Source organism: Danio rerio, chromosome 6 (genome assembly GCF_052040795.2).
Source record: "Danio rerio strain M-AB ecotype USA chromosome 6, GRCz13ab, whole genome shotgun sequence".
NCBI classification, from domain to species: domain Eukaryota; kingdom Metazoa; phylum Chordata; class Actinopteri; order Cypriniformes; family Danionidae; genus Danio; species Danio rerio.
Genome location: NC_141026.1, coordinates 21549526 through 21564658, shown reverse-complemented (window position 1 = coordinate 21564658; position 15133 = coordinate 21549526). Strand labels below are relative to the sequence as shown.

The 15133-nt window shown below is 37.2% G+C and overlaps 1 protein-coding gene across 1 annotated transcript; it reads right to left on the bottom strand.

Moving 5' to 3' along the window:
- Positions 1 to 3193: 3193 nt before the first annotated feature.
- On the bottom strand, positions 3194 to 7516 carry LOC147843494 (uncharacterized). The gene is made up of 6 exons (XM_087256239.1): positions 7512 to 7516; positions 6304 to 6760; positions 6013 to 6172; positions 5698 to 5817; positions 3338 to 3363; positions 3194 to 3199 (listed from the first exon to the last, which is right to left on the bottom strand). The coding sequence occupies exons 1-6, from the start codon at positions 7514 to 7516 to the stop codon at positions 3194 to 3196; spliced, it is 774 nt and encodes a 257-aa protein (XP_087112365.1).
- Positions 7517 to 15133: the final 7617 nt, after the last annotated feature.

Here is a 15133-nt window from a genome sequence, read left to right as displayed (position 1 = left end):
AGAAGAAAATAATAATTAAATGTTTACCTGCTCTTTTGTCTATGAAGATATTGTTGTCTCTTTGCCCAGCTCACCTCTTCATGTCTTCAAATGTCAGGGGTTCATTCACGTTACACTGACAGTCACATATAATCTTAATCAATGCACAGTCTAAGCCGATAGGAGCCATGATCGTTCGTTCATCACGTGAGAGAATGACTCAAACCCGAGGACTCGAGAGATGAACGGTTCAATACTTTTTCCGGCTCTAAACACGTATGATTGGCCCGTGAGGAACGAGTGACTCAGACCCGATAGAAGACTCGAGAGATGAACGAATCAAAACTTTTTCCGGCTCTAAACGCGTATTATTGACTTGTGATGAACGAGTGACTCAGACCCGGTAGAGGACTCGAGAGGTGAGCGGATCAATTCTTTTTCCGGCTCTAAATGCATATGATTAGCTTCTGCCAATGTGATGAAGACTTGAAATTAACGATACCTCCACAAATGAGCGCACGCGCGGATGAACGAATTACTCCCTGAGAGGACTCGTAGTTCCAGAGTCATATTGAAGATTCGTTCAAAATGAAGTAATCGTTCATGAACGACCCATCACTAATGCAGTGAGGTGCGGGTTTTTTCATCGCCTCTTGGAGTAGGACCACATGGTTACTATCACAATTACCAGGGATCATATCCCATAAGATCGCTGGCTTGCACTAACAATAACTCATGGACTACTATTCCTCCATTTGTGGACTACATATTCATACATGCTTCCTCATCTAGACTGATTACAGACTGATTACTTGCACCACCTGAGGATTGTCAGAGACCGATTGCACACACTATTTAAGCCACACACTCACCCATTCAGTTTGCCGAGTCTTGTTCACTGTAAGTAACACTACAACGCGGTTCCCAGTCTTGTTATCCTGTGTACCGACTTTAGCCTTGTTAGCATCCTTGTCTTTGTCTGCCGCCTGCCTTTTGACCTTCTGCCTGTTACTAATTACGATTCTGGACTGCCTTCACATACCCGTTTGTAACTGTATTGACCATTACTTGCCTGAAGACGAATAACCTGCATTGTGGATCTTACCTCAGTAGTATGTGTCACTCCCCGAGGTTACAGTTACGTTTCACTAAACAATTTGCATATTATATTTTTTTTTTCAAAATTTCCCACATTTCCTCAGCCCACTTAAGCAATTTTTAACCAATTTATTATTTTGTTATTGTGTTATTGTTACCAATCTGGCAGAATTGTCTAATAAAGATTTTAACACATGTATTTACTCATTTTTATTTAATATAAGCGTATATCAGTAAATTGTTTGCACTATAAATATTCATGGAAACTTTCAAATAATCCACATGAACAAGCAATTACAGTACCTAATGGATTACCAGTATTTATAGGACAGGCATTCAAAACCAGTGAACCTTGATGATGGTAAAATGATGACCAACAGATTTTTGGCCAGTTATTAATGCAAATAGAGTATAAACAGGATAATAACATAGACATCGTCAAAAGATCTGATCATCAGCTAAGTTGACAGAAACAAATAAGAGTTGTTGACAAATCCCTGCATCGGCATCAGTTGCCTCAACATGCAGCCAAAACATTAACGTTTATATTAAACATTAAAGATTGTAATTCCTAATATTCTGCTAAGTTGCAGTCAGCAGCCAAAAAAGCATTTGCAACATTAGTAAACTGTTCTTCACTAAATTACATAGATTGAATTTGATGTATTATTGTGTGATTACCTAAAAATTCAAGAGTTCAATAATCAAGTTAAAATCAATTTCAAGCCTTGTTTTAATTATATATACTTTTGAAGTATATTAATTAACACTTGTCAGTAATTCAAATTTACACAATTGTTAGTCATTGTTTTACAGAGGACCTCAATCATATATATATATATATATATATATATATATATATATATATATATATATATATACATACAGTTGAAGTCAGAATTATTAGCCCCCCCCCAATTATTAGACCACTTGTTTATTTTTTTTCCCCAATTTCCGTTTAACTGGGAGAAGATTTTTTTTCAACACATTTCTAAACACAGTAGTTTTGATAACTCATTTCTAATAACTGATTTATTTTATCTTTGCCATGATGACAGTAAATAATATTTTACTAGATATTTTTCAAGACACTTCTATACAGCTTAAAGTCACATTTAAAGGCTTAACTAGGTTAATTAAGTTAACTAGGCAGGTTAGGTTAGACAAGTTATTGTATAACAGTAGTTTGTTCTGTAGATTATGCAGAAAAAAAATAGCATAAAGGGGCTAATAATTTGTCCCTAAAATGGCTTTTAAAAAATAAAAAAACTGCTTTTATTCTAGATGAAACAAAACAATTAAGACTTTTTCTAAAAGAAAAAATATTATCATACTGTGAAAATTTCCTTGCTCTGTTAAACATCATTTGGAAAATATTTTAAAAAGAAAAAAAAAAATTTGAAAGGGGCTAATAATTCTGACCTCAACTGTATGTATATGTATGTGTGTATATATATATATATATATATATATATATATATATATATATATATATATATATATATATATATATATATTGTTGTATGTGAATTTTGATACTTAAGTACTGCATTAGGGGGTGATCACACCGAACATGCTTTTACATTCCAAAAAAGTGAGGCGCCCTACACTGCTTTTTTGTTGACAAGACAAAATGAAGCACACTAGGCAACAACTGAATCAGCTGGGTATTGTGCGAGAATGTTGCTGTCAATATTAATAAAATGTTAATATTTAACAATATAGTGATATTCAAGATTTGTGAGTCATTTAACTCGGGATAACTTAAAACAGCAACCACAAGTCTCTTCTCCATCTTCAAAAGTCTTTGTTGTTATCTTGACAACACAAACACTGCAGGCACCTTAACGGAAACCCCGCCTCTGCTTTCATTTGATTGGCGAATGAAAAAGAAGGGACTGACGTAACATGCTTTGTCTGCTCAGAGTTGACTTTTATTCAACTGCGAGCGCACAGCAGGCAACGGCAATCACGCGAGGCATAGAAGTGCAGTTAAAATGCAAGGCACGCACGACGCACAAGTCGAATAGAACAAAACGCTCACTGCTGTTAGTAAATCATTCAAAAAGGGTGTCTCTCAATGCAAAAAGTGGACTTTTGTATAAGTTAATTTCATCTAAGGCTGTGACAGAAGAACAAAAAAGACATTAAAGACATCTGCACCCACAGGAGACATCATTTCAACATATTAACGTTTAAAGGTAACGTCTAAAAGATGTAATTCGGAAACAAATGTGCTAAGTGGGACAATTACATTTACCAAATTGCCAGAAACTGTTATGTCCCCTTCAAAGGTAAAATTATTTATAATCAGTAACTCAATATTTTTAACACCAATCTTTTATGCAACTTGCACATCTAAAGGTACTGACCTCCATTCAAAGTCCCGCTGGGCAGGAGCGTAAATCCCAGGGGGGACATGTCCCCTCCCATCCGAGGCTTCACCCATTTTTTATATTAACAGATGTGTGTGTGTTGAGCATGAGTAAAGACAATGTTAGCACCTGTCAGCTTTAATTGTGGGGAAAACTGGATAATTTTGAGCTTTTGTCAGCTAATTTCAGCTTCCGGGTTTAAAATGATTTTTGGGGCGGGATCAAAATCAGCGATGTAGCGCACTACTGCAAGCGCAATGATGACGCGTCAGTTTCTCATTATTATTCATAGCAGAGTTTTCTTATCCCATGAGAAGAGCCGGCTGCTTAATTATTCACGAATTCATGGCATTCCGAAGGCAAGGCAGACCTGCCAGTTTTAAGCAAGCTGTGAAACACAGACCCACGGCCCGCAGTAGCTGTTCATGAAGGCTCGTATGTGTTTGTTTCATGTTTTTTCCCTGCGATCTTGTCAGGGACAATCATACAGCAAAGCTGTGTGTGTTGCAAGCATTTTTGTCGGGAGAACGGTACAAGAATTAAAGAATGGCGGACGATGACTTTTATCAGGAGTTCGTTCACATTCAGACACAACGCCGTGCTGCTGTGTTTGCCCAAATCCTCTATATTACCAGCAGGGCTAATGGTTAAAATAGGCAGGTCAGTAGACCTGCTGCACCGAGTCTGCATTCAGATCTATAATTTAGACCGGGGATCAAGGGAGAATCCTCATTTATAGTGTTTACATGAACACAATTATCTTTATAATGATATAAATTGTGGTTATGTGTATATGAAATTACGAATAACAAATGTAGCAGGGCATTAAATTACTGTTTATTTCTTTGCATTTTAACTTTGTGAACTATAAACTCATGCGTCTCCTCACAGTTTGTGTCTCATTTTGTGAGCTAACTGTCAACAACAGTTGTTCGCTCCCTTTCTCCCCTGCTGGTCACGCCCACTCCTGCCCTATGCTCGTGGAACTCCACGCCCATTAATCATGCATCTTTTGAAAAAATTCTGAAGTAGACTTTAACCAAAAGTGGGGGGTGTCATGGCCCTTTAAGTAGTGGGTTTTATCCGCCTTAAATAAAGTGATTATCTTCAATGTAGTTAATACAGACTCTTTCATAATTTAGTTGCGGCAAAAATGCTGATTACAGATGTACCTGTCCATGAGTTACTGTATTAGGGATTAAAATTAATTATCTAGTTAACGTTAGCTTGTTGCTAACGCTAAAGCCGTTTCCCATGCATTGTTTAATTTGTGACGACTTGGCATGTCGTTAACTTAACATTAACGACCACAATTAGCATATTTTTTAGTTGTGTATTTGCTAAATGAGTACTGCTACACTGTGTACACTAATCCCACTGTATTTTTGTATAATCAGTTTCTATTCTGTTTTAAGTGACTCAATTAATTTAAAATTAAAATGTTAACCTTTTTTAATTCTTTGTTTTTATTGTTGTGATTATTTTTATGATAGTTTTGCATTCTTCATGTAAAGCACTATGAATTACCATTGTGTATAAAATATGCTACAGTATAAATAAACTTGCATTGCCGTTTCATGCATTGGCAAATCCAAAAAAATGACAGAGAAAATAGACATAAGATCAATTTTTCAGTGCAGCTAAACGCCAAATACGGCCTTAAGAATTAGTGCTTATGAAAATACTAATGTCACAATATTAATCACAGGCAAAGGAGAAAGAAATGATTGAAGAACAGAGCAGGGTCAGTCAGATGTACAGTGTCAGGTAAGGGTGTTGTGCTTTATTGAAGGGATAATGATATTTCTTTTGGGATGAACTTTTTTTTTTAATGTTTGCGGAGTTATGTCTGTTTAACAGATTTCACAGGCTCACTGATTTACAATATGATCGGTCATTTTACCAAATGTAATGTAAATAAGTTAGTTATTATGAGTATGGAAAATGTCTTTTTCTGCATTTATTCTGCTTCAGGAGTCAGTCAGTTGACTGTAAACAGCACAACAAACAATGCAATAAATAGTTTTGAAGAAATATTTGCTTTGTCGTTGAACCTGAGAAAAACTTTTAATAATAATCATAATGACGTAGCCTCCATGCTATAATAATAATGATGAAACCATTTTTAACTGCGCAGACATATCTTTATTAGTACAATTCGGCTGTATTATTTGTTTCCCCTTCAAAAAAATGCTGGAAAGAAATTTTATACTTATTGTCCCCCCTACTGTTAAATCAGATTTACGCCCATGCCGCTGGGCTCTCAAGGCACAGTTGCCATCCCTATCCCTAAACCACTTGCCAAGTGCTGTCTCAAAGTATTTTTTCCTCACTGTTCTTAGCAATTGGTTTTGCTTCAGGCAAACTAAGAAAACAAATGAAGGGGCCAAAATCATAATCAATAAGCATACACTGAATTTAGTGCATTCCTAATTACCAATCTGCAGGTTATATTAGCAGCAATCAGAAAAAATAAACTAAAATGCACTTGGTTTTAAGCAAATTTGACAATTTCTAGATCTTTACTGCTATAGAAAATAATGTTAAAATGTTTTCATACAATGGATAACATCGAAGAGATGTAGGGCACGAAATGAACGTTTCCCAAGGCGCCCTGTGACATTGAAATGACGGGCAAGGTCATTTCCCATTAAAACTACCATGGTTCTTCTGACGCACTCGTCAAGGCTCCTGCCACCAACATTTCCAAGAACTGACACCTAAAATTGAGACGTAAAAACACACACAAAAAATTTTATATGTACAATGTGCATGTAGGTTATAGTAACTTAAATCAAACCAGAAGGTAATCCCAGAAATACATAATGTTTGCTAATAAGAGAACACATACAATGTTTTCCTGAAAATCAGGCTCACAGAGCTTTAACTCCATCTCATCAACTTCAGTAAAGCTCTTCAATGAAAAGGTGACCCCCTCTGGTAAAGCAGGAACCACACTGTCATGTTGTCTTTGCTGCAGAACAGACTTTATCATGCTTCCTTGCACCTTCTGATACCACTTTATTTCTTTTAGTATTCCTAATATTTTGACAAACATTCCATCTCTCACTGCCAATCCACTGGGTTGAACTGGTCTGGAGGGAGTGTTTGAAGTAGCTCCTGTCTGTGCTGGGCTGCTGGAAGATGGCATTTGTGCTTCATGTACAGTATGAGGTTTGTCTGTATGTCTGTTTGGAAGAGGTGGGGTAGCTATTGGCTTGTTTACAAGCCCTTTAAGCAGAAACCTACTTGGGGGTTGTGGAGCTTCCATTTCTGGGTTACTGGAGTCAGTGTTAATAATTGTACACCTAAAAAATAGAGAAAAATAAAAAAGTTAGAAATAAAAATTATTTTTAGTGCTATTCTACTCATTTGAGCTGTGCAGAATAGACTAGCTTGGATCAGAGCAAAGAACAGCTTTACTTGGAAAACTATGGAGTTAGATTTGTTTACTTATTATTCAATCAAAAATATTTAGTTTTAAAGAAAAATTAGGCATGTAGTATTTAAAAAAATAAAAGATTTCAAATAACAACATGTTTAATTAAAAAACTTATGTCAATGATAATAAAATATTTTGGATTGCAAAAAATAAACTATAGTCCTATTATGCATTTACTACAGTTTTCATTGCAAACACACTCATTTTGTTCTCTTATCTGCTGTCATTTTTTGCACATCTAGAATCTTTGCTTGCAACTTGAAATGTTTTGCATGTGAGTTGAAAAGTTTTGAACCCATAAATGCCGGGGTTAATTTAGTGTCTTTATTATTCAAACAAACATATGAAGTTTTTGACCAAAATGAGGTATAATGCAATTAAAAAATAAAAGATTTCAAATAATAATAATTTTAAAAAAATATTTTAAAAAAATGCACACTTCAAAAATGTATCTATTGCCATTTAATGCAGTTACCACAAGATTAATTCATTGTGTGCTCTTTCATTTAGCTTTTGGTTTTGTTTTATTTTTTGCGGACCTAAAACCTTTGCTTGCAAGTTGAAAAGTTTTGCGAGTTAAAAACTCTGCAGCTTTTTTTTTTATTATTCAAACAAACTTCATGTTTGTTTTAATAACATTCTTTTATTTAAATAAAGCAATTGCACATTCAAAATACTTAGAAAGAAGGATGTGCACTGATGTGACTGAGAAACAAGGCAGTTTGTTCACGTTTGCTGAAGAAATATTGTGCTCCTTGGCTTCGCCTTTTTTCCCATGCTCCACTCTCGCGTTTGTCCTTTTCTTTCTGAATGTGTCACTCGCGTTTGTCAGCTTCTCACAGGATCGGGTTTCCAAAGCTTGTCAATAATCAAGTGCATGTTATTATTTTCAACTCAAGAAGTTTGTTATTTCAGATAGAGACGCACGGCGAGCGCAAGAAATAAAGCGAAACCACTCGAGCTTCAGACTGGCTCATTAAAAACTAGGCGGCACAGGGTAAATCTGCTCTTCTCCATGGCTTTGTGGCTGTTTATCATGACAACGACAGGGTTTGTTTGTAGGATCGACCATGGCTGCATATGTATTTATAATTCCGCTGTAATCTCTCGCTGTGTATTTCAAACATGGCGGGTCCTTTGTTTACATTCTGGCTTGTTGAGTCTACGAATGACATATCTCTGTAAACCAATAGCGTTCAGCTGCGCGTGTAGCTCCACCTTTTGGGACCCTTTCTGCAGTTTGGGACTCTTTCAAAAGTGGTAGGGTACGGTTTGGTTCGGTACGCCTTTTGACAGTGGAAACGGCCATAAAAGCGTACCAAACCGAACCGTACCACTCAGTGGAAACGGGCCATAAATGTCAGGTGACTCACTCTTCGCACAGCTGTATTGTGCTGTATTAAACAGATGCAGAGAATTGCTTCAGTTTATATATATATATATATATATATATATATATATATATATATATATATATATATATATATATATATATATATAAGCTAATCTATAATGAGTTTAAATTATACATTATTTATTAGCCGTGATGTGTGGTATTTATGACCCAGATGTGTGGCCAACAAACAATGCCTAAACATTAAAACTGTGCTTTTAGAAACTTAAAATATTTATATTTTATATTGGCTATGTTTAGGATAGGGGATAGAATAGCATACAGTATAAAAAACATTCAGTCCCGTAAACCGAAATAGGCCAGCTATAAAAGGATGCGCTCTTTTAAACAAGTACATTTTTTTGTTTCTGCATGTTTGCTCTGCATACGTGGGAAAGAAATGGACAGAGAAACATGTACAAATGATAAAAAATATGCAACTTACTTTGCTTGCGGATATGCCCATTTATTTAATTCATGACTGCCACTAACAGCTATGCAAAAGTGAACCTATTTTGAGTGCACGAGAGTGCTTTGCATGTAGTGGCAGATAGTCAAATATTTATAACCTGGCCTATAGTAAATTAAAATTATTGATAAAGCAAGTTATACTGCATTCAGGTAATGTAGTCCATCAGCTCGATAACCTTAATATTATGTGGCACTGTGCGCACGTTTAAGATTTAAGGGTATAACATCGCCACAATGGTCTAGGAAATCGAAACATTCTTTTCACTCCAATGCAATTTAATAGGGCACTATAAAGGCTAAATAACTTAATTCTTACATTTGCTTAGTTTTTGTAGCCTTGGGCTATACCTCTCACCATGTATTGTATCTTTTCTAAAACATACAATATAGTGTACAATAATCTTAGTTACTAAGAAAACTAAACTAAACAAACAAATTTATATTTTAATTGAACACATCACATCACATCACAATGAGCAGTACACATGCATATGGGCAAAAAACAAAGCTGAAAATCTATGGTTAAAGCACCATTCAACGACCAAAAGCTCTTGGCGGGCATGTAGGTACCTCCGTGACGGCATTACGAGTGGCGGTAAACCCGCTGAAGTAGTGACATCTGTAGGTGACCCCCCAATAGTCAATGTATAATTCGCACCCTGCTTAAATCTTAAAGGGTCACAAAACACCAAAACACAATTTTTGACCTGTTGACGGTCATATATGTGTCCCATGCTGCTAAAAACAATATTAGGACACATATATTTCACTAAAAAGTGAAAACGGTTGTTTTTGCGTTTTCAAGCAAATTGATACTTCCAGTTTAAAACTAATTTTTGAAGCTGCGTCACAGCCATGAGACCTTTAGCGTGCTTTCCAGCCTGTAGACTGGACATCTGTACCTGGGAGTGCCTTATGTGGCGAGTACACTAATGCCACGTCGCCTTGGTCCCGGATTCACCCCAGCTGTCACCTCGTCACCGCAGATCGGTCATAGCTGGGGCTCATCAAGAGACACATATAAGCCACGACCAAACACGAGGAGAACGAGCTTCATTTGACCGAATGACTCCCTGCGCTAACATCTGTGGCTCTCTCCCTGAGCGGACTCCAGCAGTTGACCGATCCTTCACTAGAACTCTCACTCAACCTCACCTTCTCCCCGGAGCACCAGCGCATCACCACGTTTGAAGAGCACCATATCCATCTCATGCACTTTCTTCACAGTGTGAATAAATCACCCTCTGGGGAATTGTTTGTAACACCAATGATGCAGTGTGCGTTTTCCCTCTATCTCGCCACACTTATTACATCTCTGAGTGTGCTGCACTAATGCATGGGTAAGACTTGGTTCAAACCAATCAGCGCGCTGTATTGTGCAACTTCATTAATATTCATTAATGTTAGTGTTCAGACGGCAGAGAGACGCCATGTGCAGTGTTGCTTTTATAATTTGCTGCAGTGAAGGTTATGTTTTCATCTCTCTATGAGAGCACAGCTGGACTCGCGTGTGGATACAGTGCACGCAACGCTAGACAACAATATTTGTCTAATGCTGCATTCACACCAGATGCGGAACGCGCGTCAAGTGCGAGTGATTTGCATGTTAAATCAAGACATTCTGCGGTGCTATACGCGCGAATTGAGCGTTTTGTGCGTTAACTAATCAGGAGCTTGCTCTTGTTGGGGCGTGATTATGACGTATCGCCTGTTGTAGGTGTCCTGGGGGAAATCCTCCAGCCGACACCAACAAAAAGTTCATCAAACTGGGCTCGGCACAGTCAGAAGCACATCTGATAGCCTAAACGTATCGTCGCTGTTTTTCAGCCTTCATAGAGCACATAAACACTTATTTTCTTCATAAAATCCATGTTAGCCATTTAGCAACGAAGCTACAGTCACCAGGCAGATAGAAGCCCTGCCCATGACGCAAATCCACATCTTTTCTGAAGCAAATTTGACGCGGGCATGAAGCAATTAAACTTAAATGTTCATGCGGCTATTTATACGGTAATAGCGTTCCACGGCTGGTGTGAACACAGCATGAGGAACATTGTTTACTCGAAAGCTTTTCTCATCTAGAAATGGTGAGATCCGGATTTGCTGCTCATCTACTCTTAATAAAGACGCAGCTTGTCTTGTCTGTTGATTGTCCTGTCTCTACAGATTTGGTAAGTGAGAAACCAGTGGTCTTTGTTTATTCAGATGGCAAAGTTAGTATGTATCGAACTAACTATTACACCGAGTGTAAACATGTTAGCACCACAATCAAACTTACCGTCGTGTAAGATTTTCGCGGCATTTTGTGACAGGAATAACACACAGCTTTCTGACACTACTGATCAAGTGCATCCAAGTTTCCGAGAAATGTGGAGTTTTTTTTCTCTCATTCATCGTGCGGTATCAAACATTGCGTGAAAAATACACGCTTAGAGCAGTTCCTCGAATCAAATATCTCATTTGTCACGAGGTGCATGAATGAATTCCTGGAATGAAAGAGCCAAACTACAGTTAAAATCCACCGTTTAATAATTTGTCAAATAATTTGATTACTGATGTCCTTGTAGACACAGTCAGACTTTATCCCCTGTGTGTGTGTGTGTGTGTGTTTTGACTCTGAATTAATTAGCGTGAAAGATACATGACCACATAATACATTTGAAGTCAACGCTCTCAGATTATTAAATGTCCTGTTAATAAATATATATAATTTTAATTAGATTACGCTAAATATGAACGCCAAGTTAATGTATCATAAAGTGAGTTATAAACTCACTATAAAATATGCAGAATTGATACACTCACCAAATAATTCCAGATTTGCAAAAGCTCTATTGCAAATTAATTTAGATTCATTTAATTTAAAAAATTAAAAACACAAGTTGTTGGATACTGTAATGGTTAATTGTAGCCAAGCTATACATTTTCATATAGAGATATGCATTTGTTGTATTGTTTATATATATATACATTTGCATTTTGAAAATAACAAAATGATAACCAAACAATACAGTGTAATTTGGAGTAATGATGTGCGTTGATAAGAATGCAGAGGTATTGTTACAATAAATATTATGAAACAATAAGGGATAAACAATATGATTGCATGTGCAATGCAAACTTTATTGGTAACATATAAAATGTACTGTATAGCTATATGAACAAAAATGAGTAGACCATTTATAATTGTGAGTTTCTATATGCATTTATGGATATATGATAGTTTAATTGTTTAAACTAGAACAGGATTGTATTATATTGATTGTAATTGAAAGCAATGTGATTTTAAAATTTAAAGAGCCCATATTATACATGAAATAGGGTCATATCTTGGTTGTAAGGGTCTCCAACAACAGTCTAATATGCATGCAAGGTCAAAAAACACTTTCATGGTCTTATAATCTGCATTTATTTTTACCTAATTATCCCAGCGACTCCTGTATGAATCGTTCAGTGATTCATTTGTTCCCAAACCCCTCCTTAGCGCGAAGCTAATCTGCGCTGATTGGACCGATGACAGTCTGTCGCGATTGGTCGACTGCCTTCAGTCAGAGAGTGAAATGGCCAATAGCTAATCAGCAATTTAAAAAGTAATCACAGTTCATACACGCTAGATAGTGTAGGCGTGGATTTTAGCTGCCACACACACACAAAAACACACACACACCTCCGGACGAGAACGCTCCCGCTTCCGCCCGCACCCGCCAGGTTTTAGCCTTAGAACCCGCCCCGTATTCTGCCCGCCGCGCCCGATCCCGCTAAAGAGCGGGGAGAACAAAACCGAAAATCCCCCAGATATACAGTCCAGACAGCCAAGCTGTCTGTATAAACACACACACAGCACCAAGCATAAAGCTCTCGCTCGCTCGCTCTCTCTCTCTCATACGCGCGCGTGCGCACTAACACACAAGCACCAAGCAGACACATCTTTCTCTTTCTCAGGCAGCCCGCTCCCGTCCCAAATCAAACCCGTTACCGACCGCTCCGGCGATTTATTCGGAAATTTATTCCCGCGCCGCAGAAATCTGGCGAGGGGACAGCCGCGGGTATGCAGACCTCTAACGTTACCACGGAGCTCCATAAACAAAGCAGCACGCGTCGCGTTTTTAACGTGACTTTGCACGCGATAAGAGAATATAGCCAGTTAACCTGATACAGTACACTCGGTTACAAGTAACAAATCACAACTAAATACATTTGCAAGCTAGAGTCAACGAGGCAACAACTTTAACCGCACGTACTTACACTTGAGAAATGGAAGAAACCCATCCTGATGTCCATCAGTAAGTTACTGATCCTTCCTTTAACAAACGCAGATGAAGTATTCTTTGTAGCATGTAGCTTCCAGAAGTTTCCAGTAGTTTCCAACTGCTTGGCTATAATGCTGAGGTTTCATCTTTGGGTAGAGACTCAATAAAATATCCATCTGCAATGTGACTTCAATCAACCGGCATGTTTGTGTGCGTGTGTTTGTGGGTGTGTGTGTCTGGGTTACTGCGTCAGAGGGCGGGGCCTCAGGTTTGAAATCTCCCGGGTTTGCGCGTGCACGTGAATAACTTGGTTTCATTTGTACGTCATGGCGAAACACCTAATGAGTCGGTATCAAGGCGACTCGTTTGAAGCACTATGAGTCGACTCTTTTATAGATGAATCAACCGTTTTAAACACTGTATTCTTACAGATTTAAGCCTTAGCTGGATACTTCACTTCACTTAGAACTGTGTTACACACTACATGGAGGGGAATTTTCAAAAACCCATAATATGGGCTCTTTAAAATAAAATCAATTAAATTTTCAGATCTGTTTAGATTTATTTCAATATTTAAGAAAGTCAAATTTGGAGGAATAATGTTGTTTAGTTAAAGTGTAGATCTGGCTGACAACCCAGACCATGCAAGTGTATTGTCTAATCTATGAGTAAATATATATCTTTAAATAATTATAAAATATATAATAATTACTCGCTTGCTGAGACAAAAAGGTAAAAGAAAATTAGCCTACATAACACACTTTCTTATGTAGGTTAATGTTATTTTACTCTTTTGTTGATGTAGAACATGTACACATAGTTAGCTAAAATTGAGTCAAAGTAAAACATTGCTGTTATACTACACCAATTTGTTTGTGTTGACATACACTCATATCGACCTTAATCTAATAAAAAAAGGTTTAAGTTTCATGTTTGCTTCTGTTTTAAACACATATTTAACATAGATACCTCTTCATGGTGTCGCGTTTGGTTGCGTGTGAAAGTTCTGGAGGCTTAAAATAATACTGTACTGCCTCCCTCTACTGGACACAACAGGAACAACAGGGGCGTAAAACTGCCTAGGCCGTAAAACTGCTTGGGCCGTAGATCTGTCTGGATCCAAGTCTGCAGCCTCCCCCTACTCTCTGTTTTCAATAGCGATTTTAACACTTTTAATATAGGAAGTCCTAGCCTATGCAGAGACCATTATTGATCAGAAATCTAGTGTACATAGTTTTACGTTAGGAAATGCAGTCTTGAATTTACAAACTGCCAGCAAGTAGCAAAGAACAGATCTAACACATTGATCAAATGTAGTTTCAGTCACACTCATGTAAGTCATATTCAACTCGTTTGCCTTCATTAATTTTTGATTTCTGTCTTCAACACATGAATTATTTACAACACATTTTAAACATAATAGTTTAACTCTTTCTAATATCTACTGTTTTATCTTCCCCATGCTGACAGTGCAGAACATTTAACTAGTTATTTTGCAAGACAGTTGTATTCAGACAAAGTCCCTTTAAGTATTTTATAGTTTTTTATTAAGATTAAAGTGTAATTTAGACTTAATCAGTTAACTATGAAAGTTTAAACGATTAGTCAAATTATTTTGTAACTGATTTGTTGTGTAAATCAAAAATATATAGTAAATATTTCTTAAGGAGGCTATGCAATACTGACCTTATTTTTATTTAAATTAAAAACGGCTTTTATTCACAAAATAAACTTATATAGAACTTATGACTCCAGAATAATTATGTTTTAGGAAACTCTGTGACAATTTTCAGAAACATTATTTTAAAGAGCATATTGTAGGTTAGACACCCCAGTGAGACAATGTGTGTATGAGTTATGTAAGAACATTCGAGGTTACAGAAGTAACCCTTCGTTCCTCGAGGAGGGGAACAGAAGTGCCATAGAGTGGATGAAATCCACGAATGGGGGAGGATTCGGATCAGAAGCCGCTTGTCTGGAGAGTATTGAACGGGCCAATGAATGAAATTAATTGGCAGCGTAAGCTTGCGCAGGTGTGCTGCATCGGCAATTATCCCAGCATATAAGCACACCTGAAGCCAGCAGACGCTATACTTTTAAGCTGGAGAGACTTTCAAACAGCTAA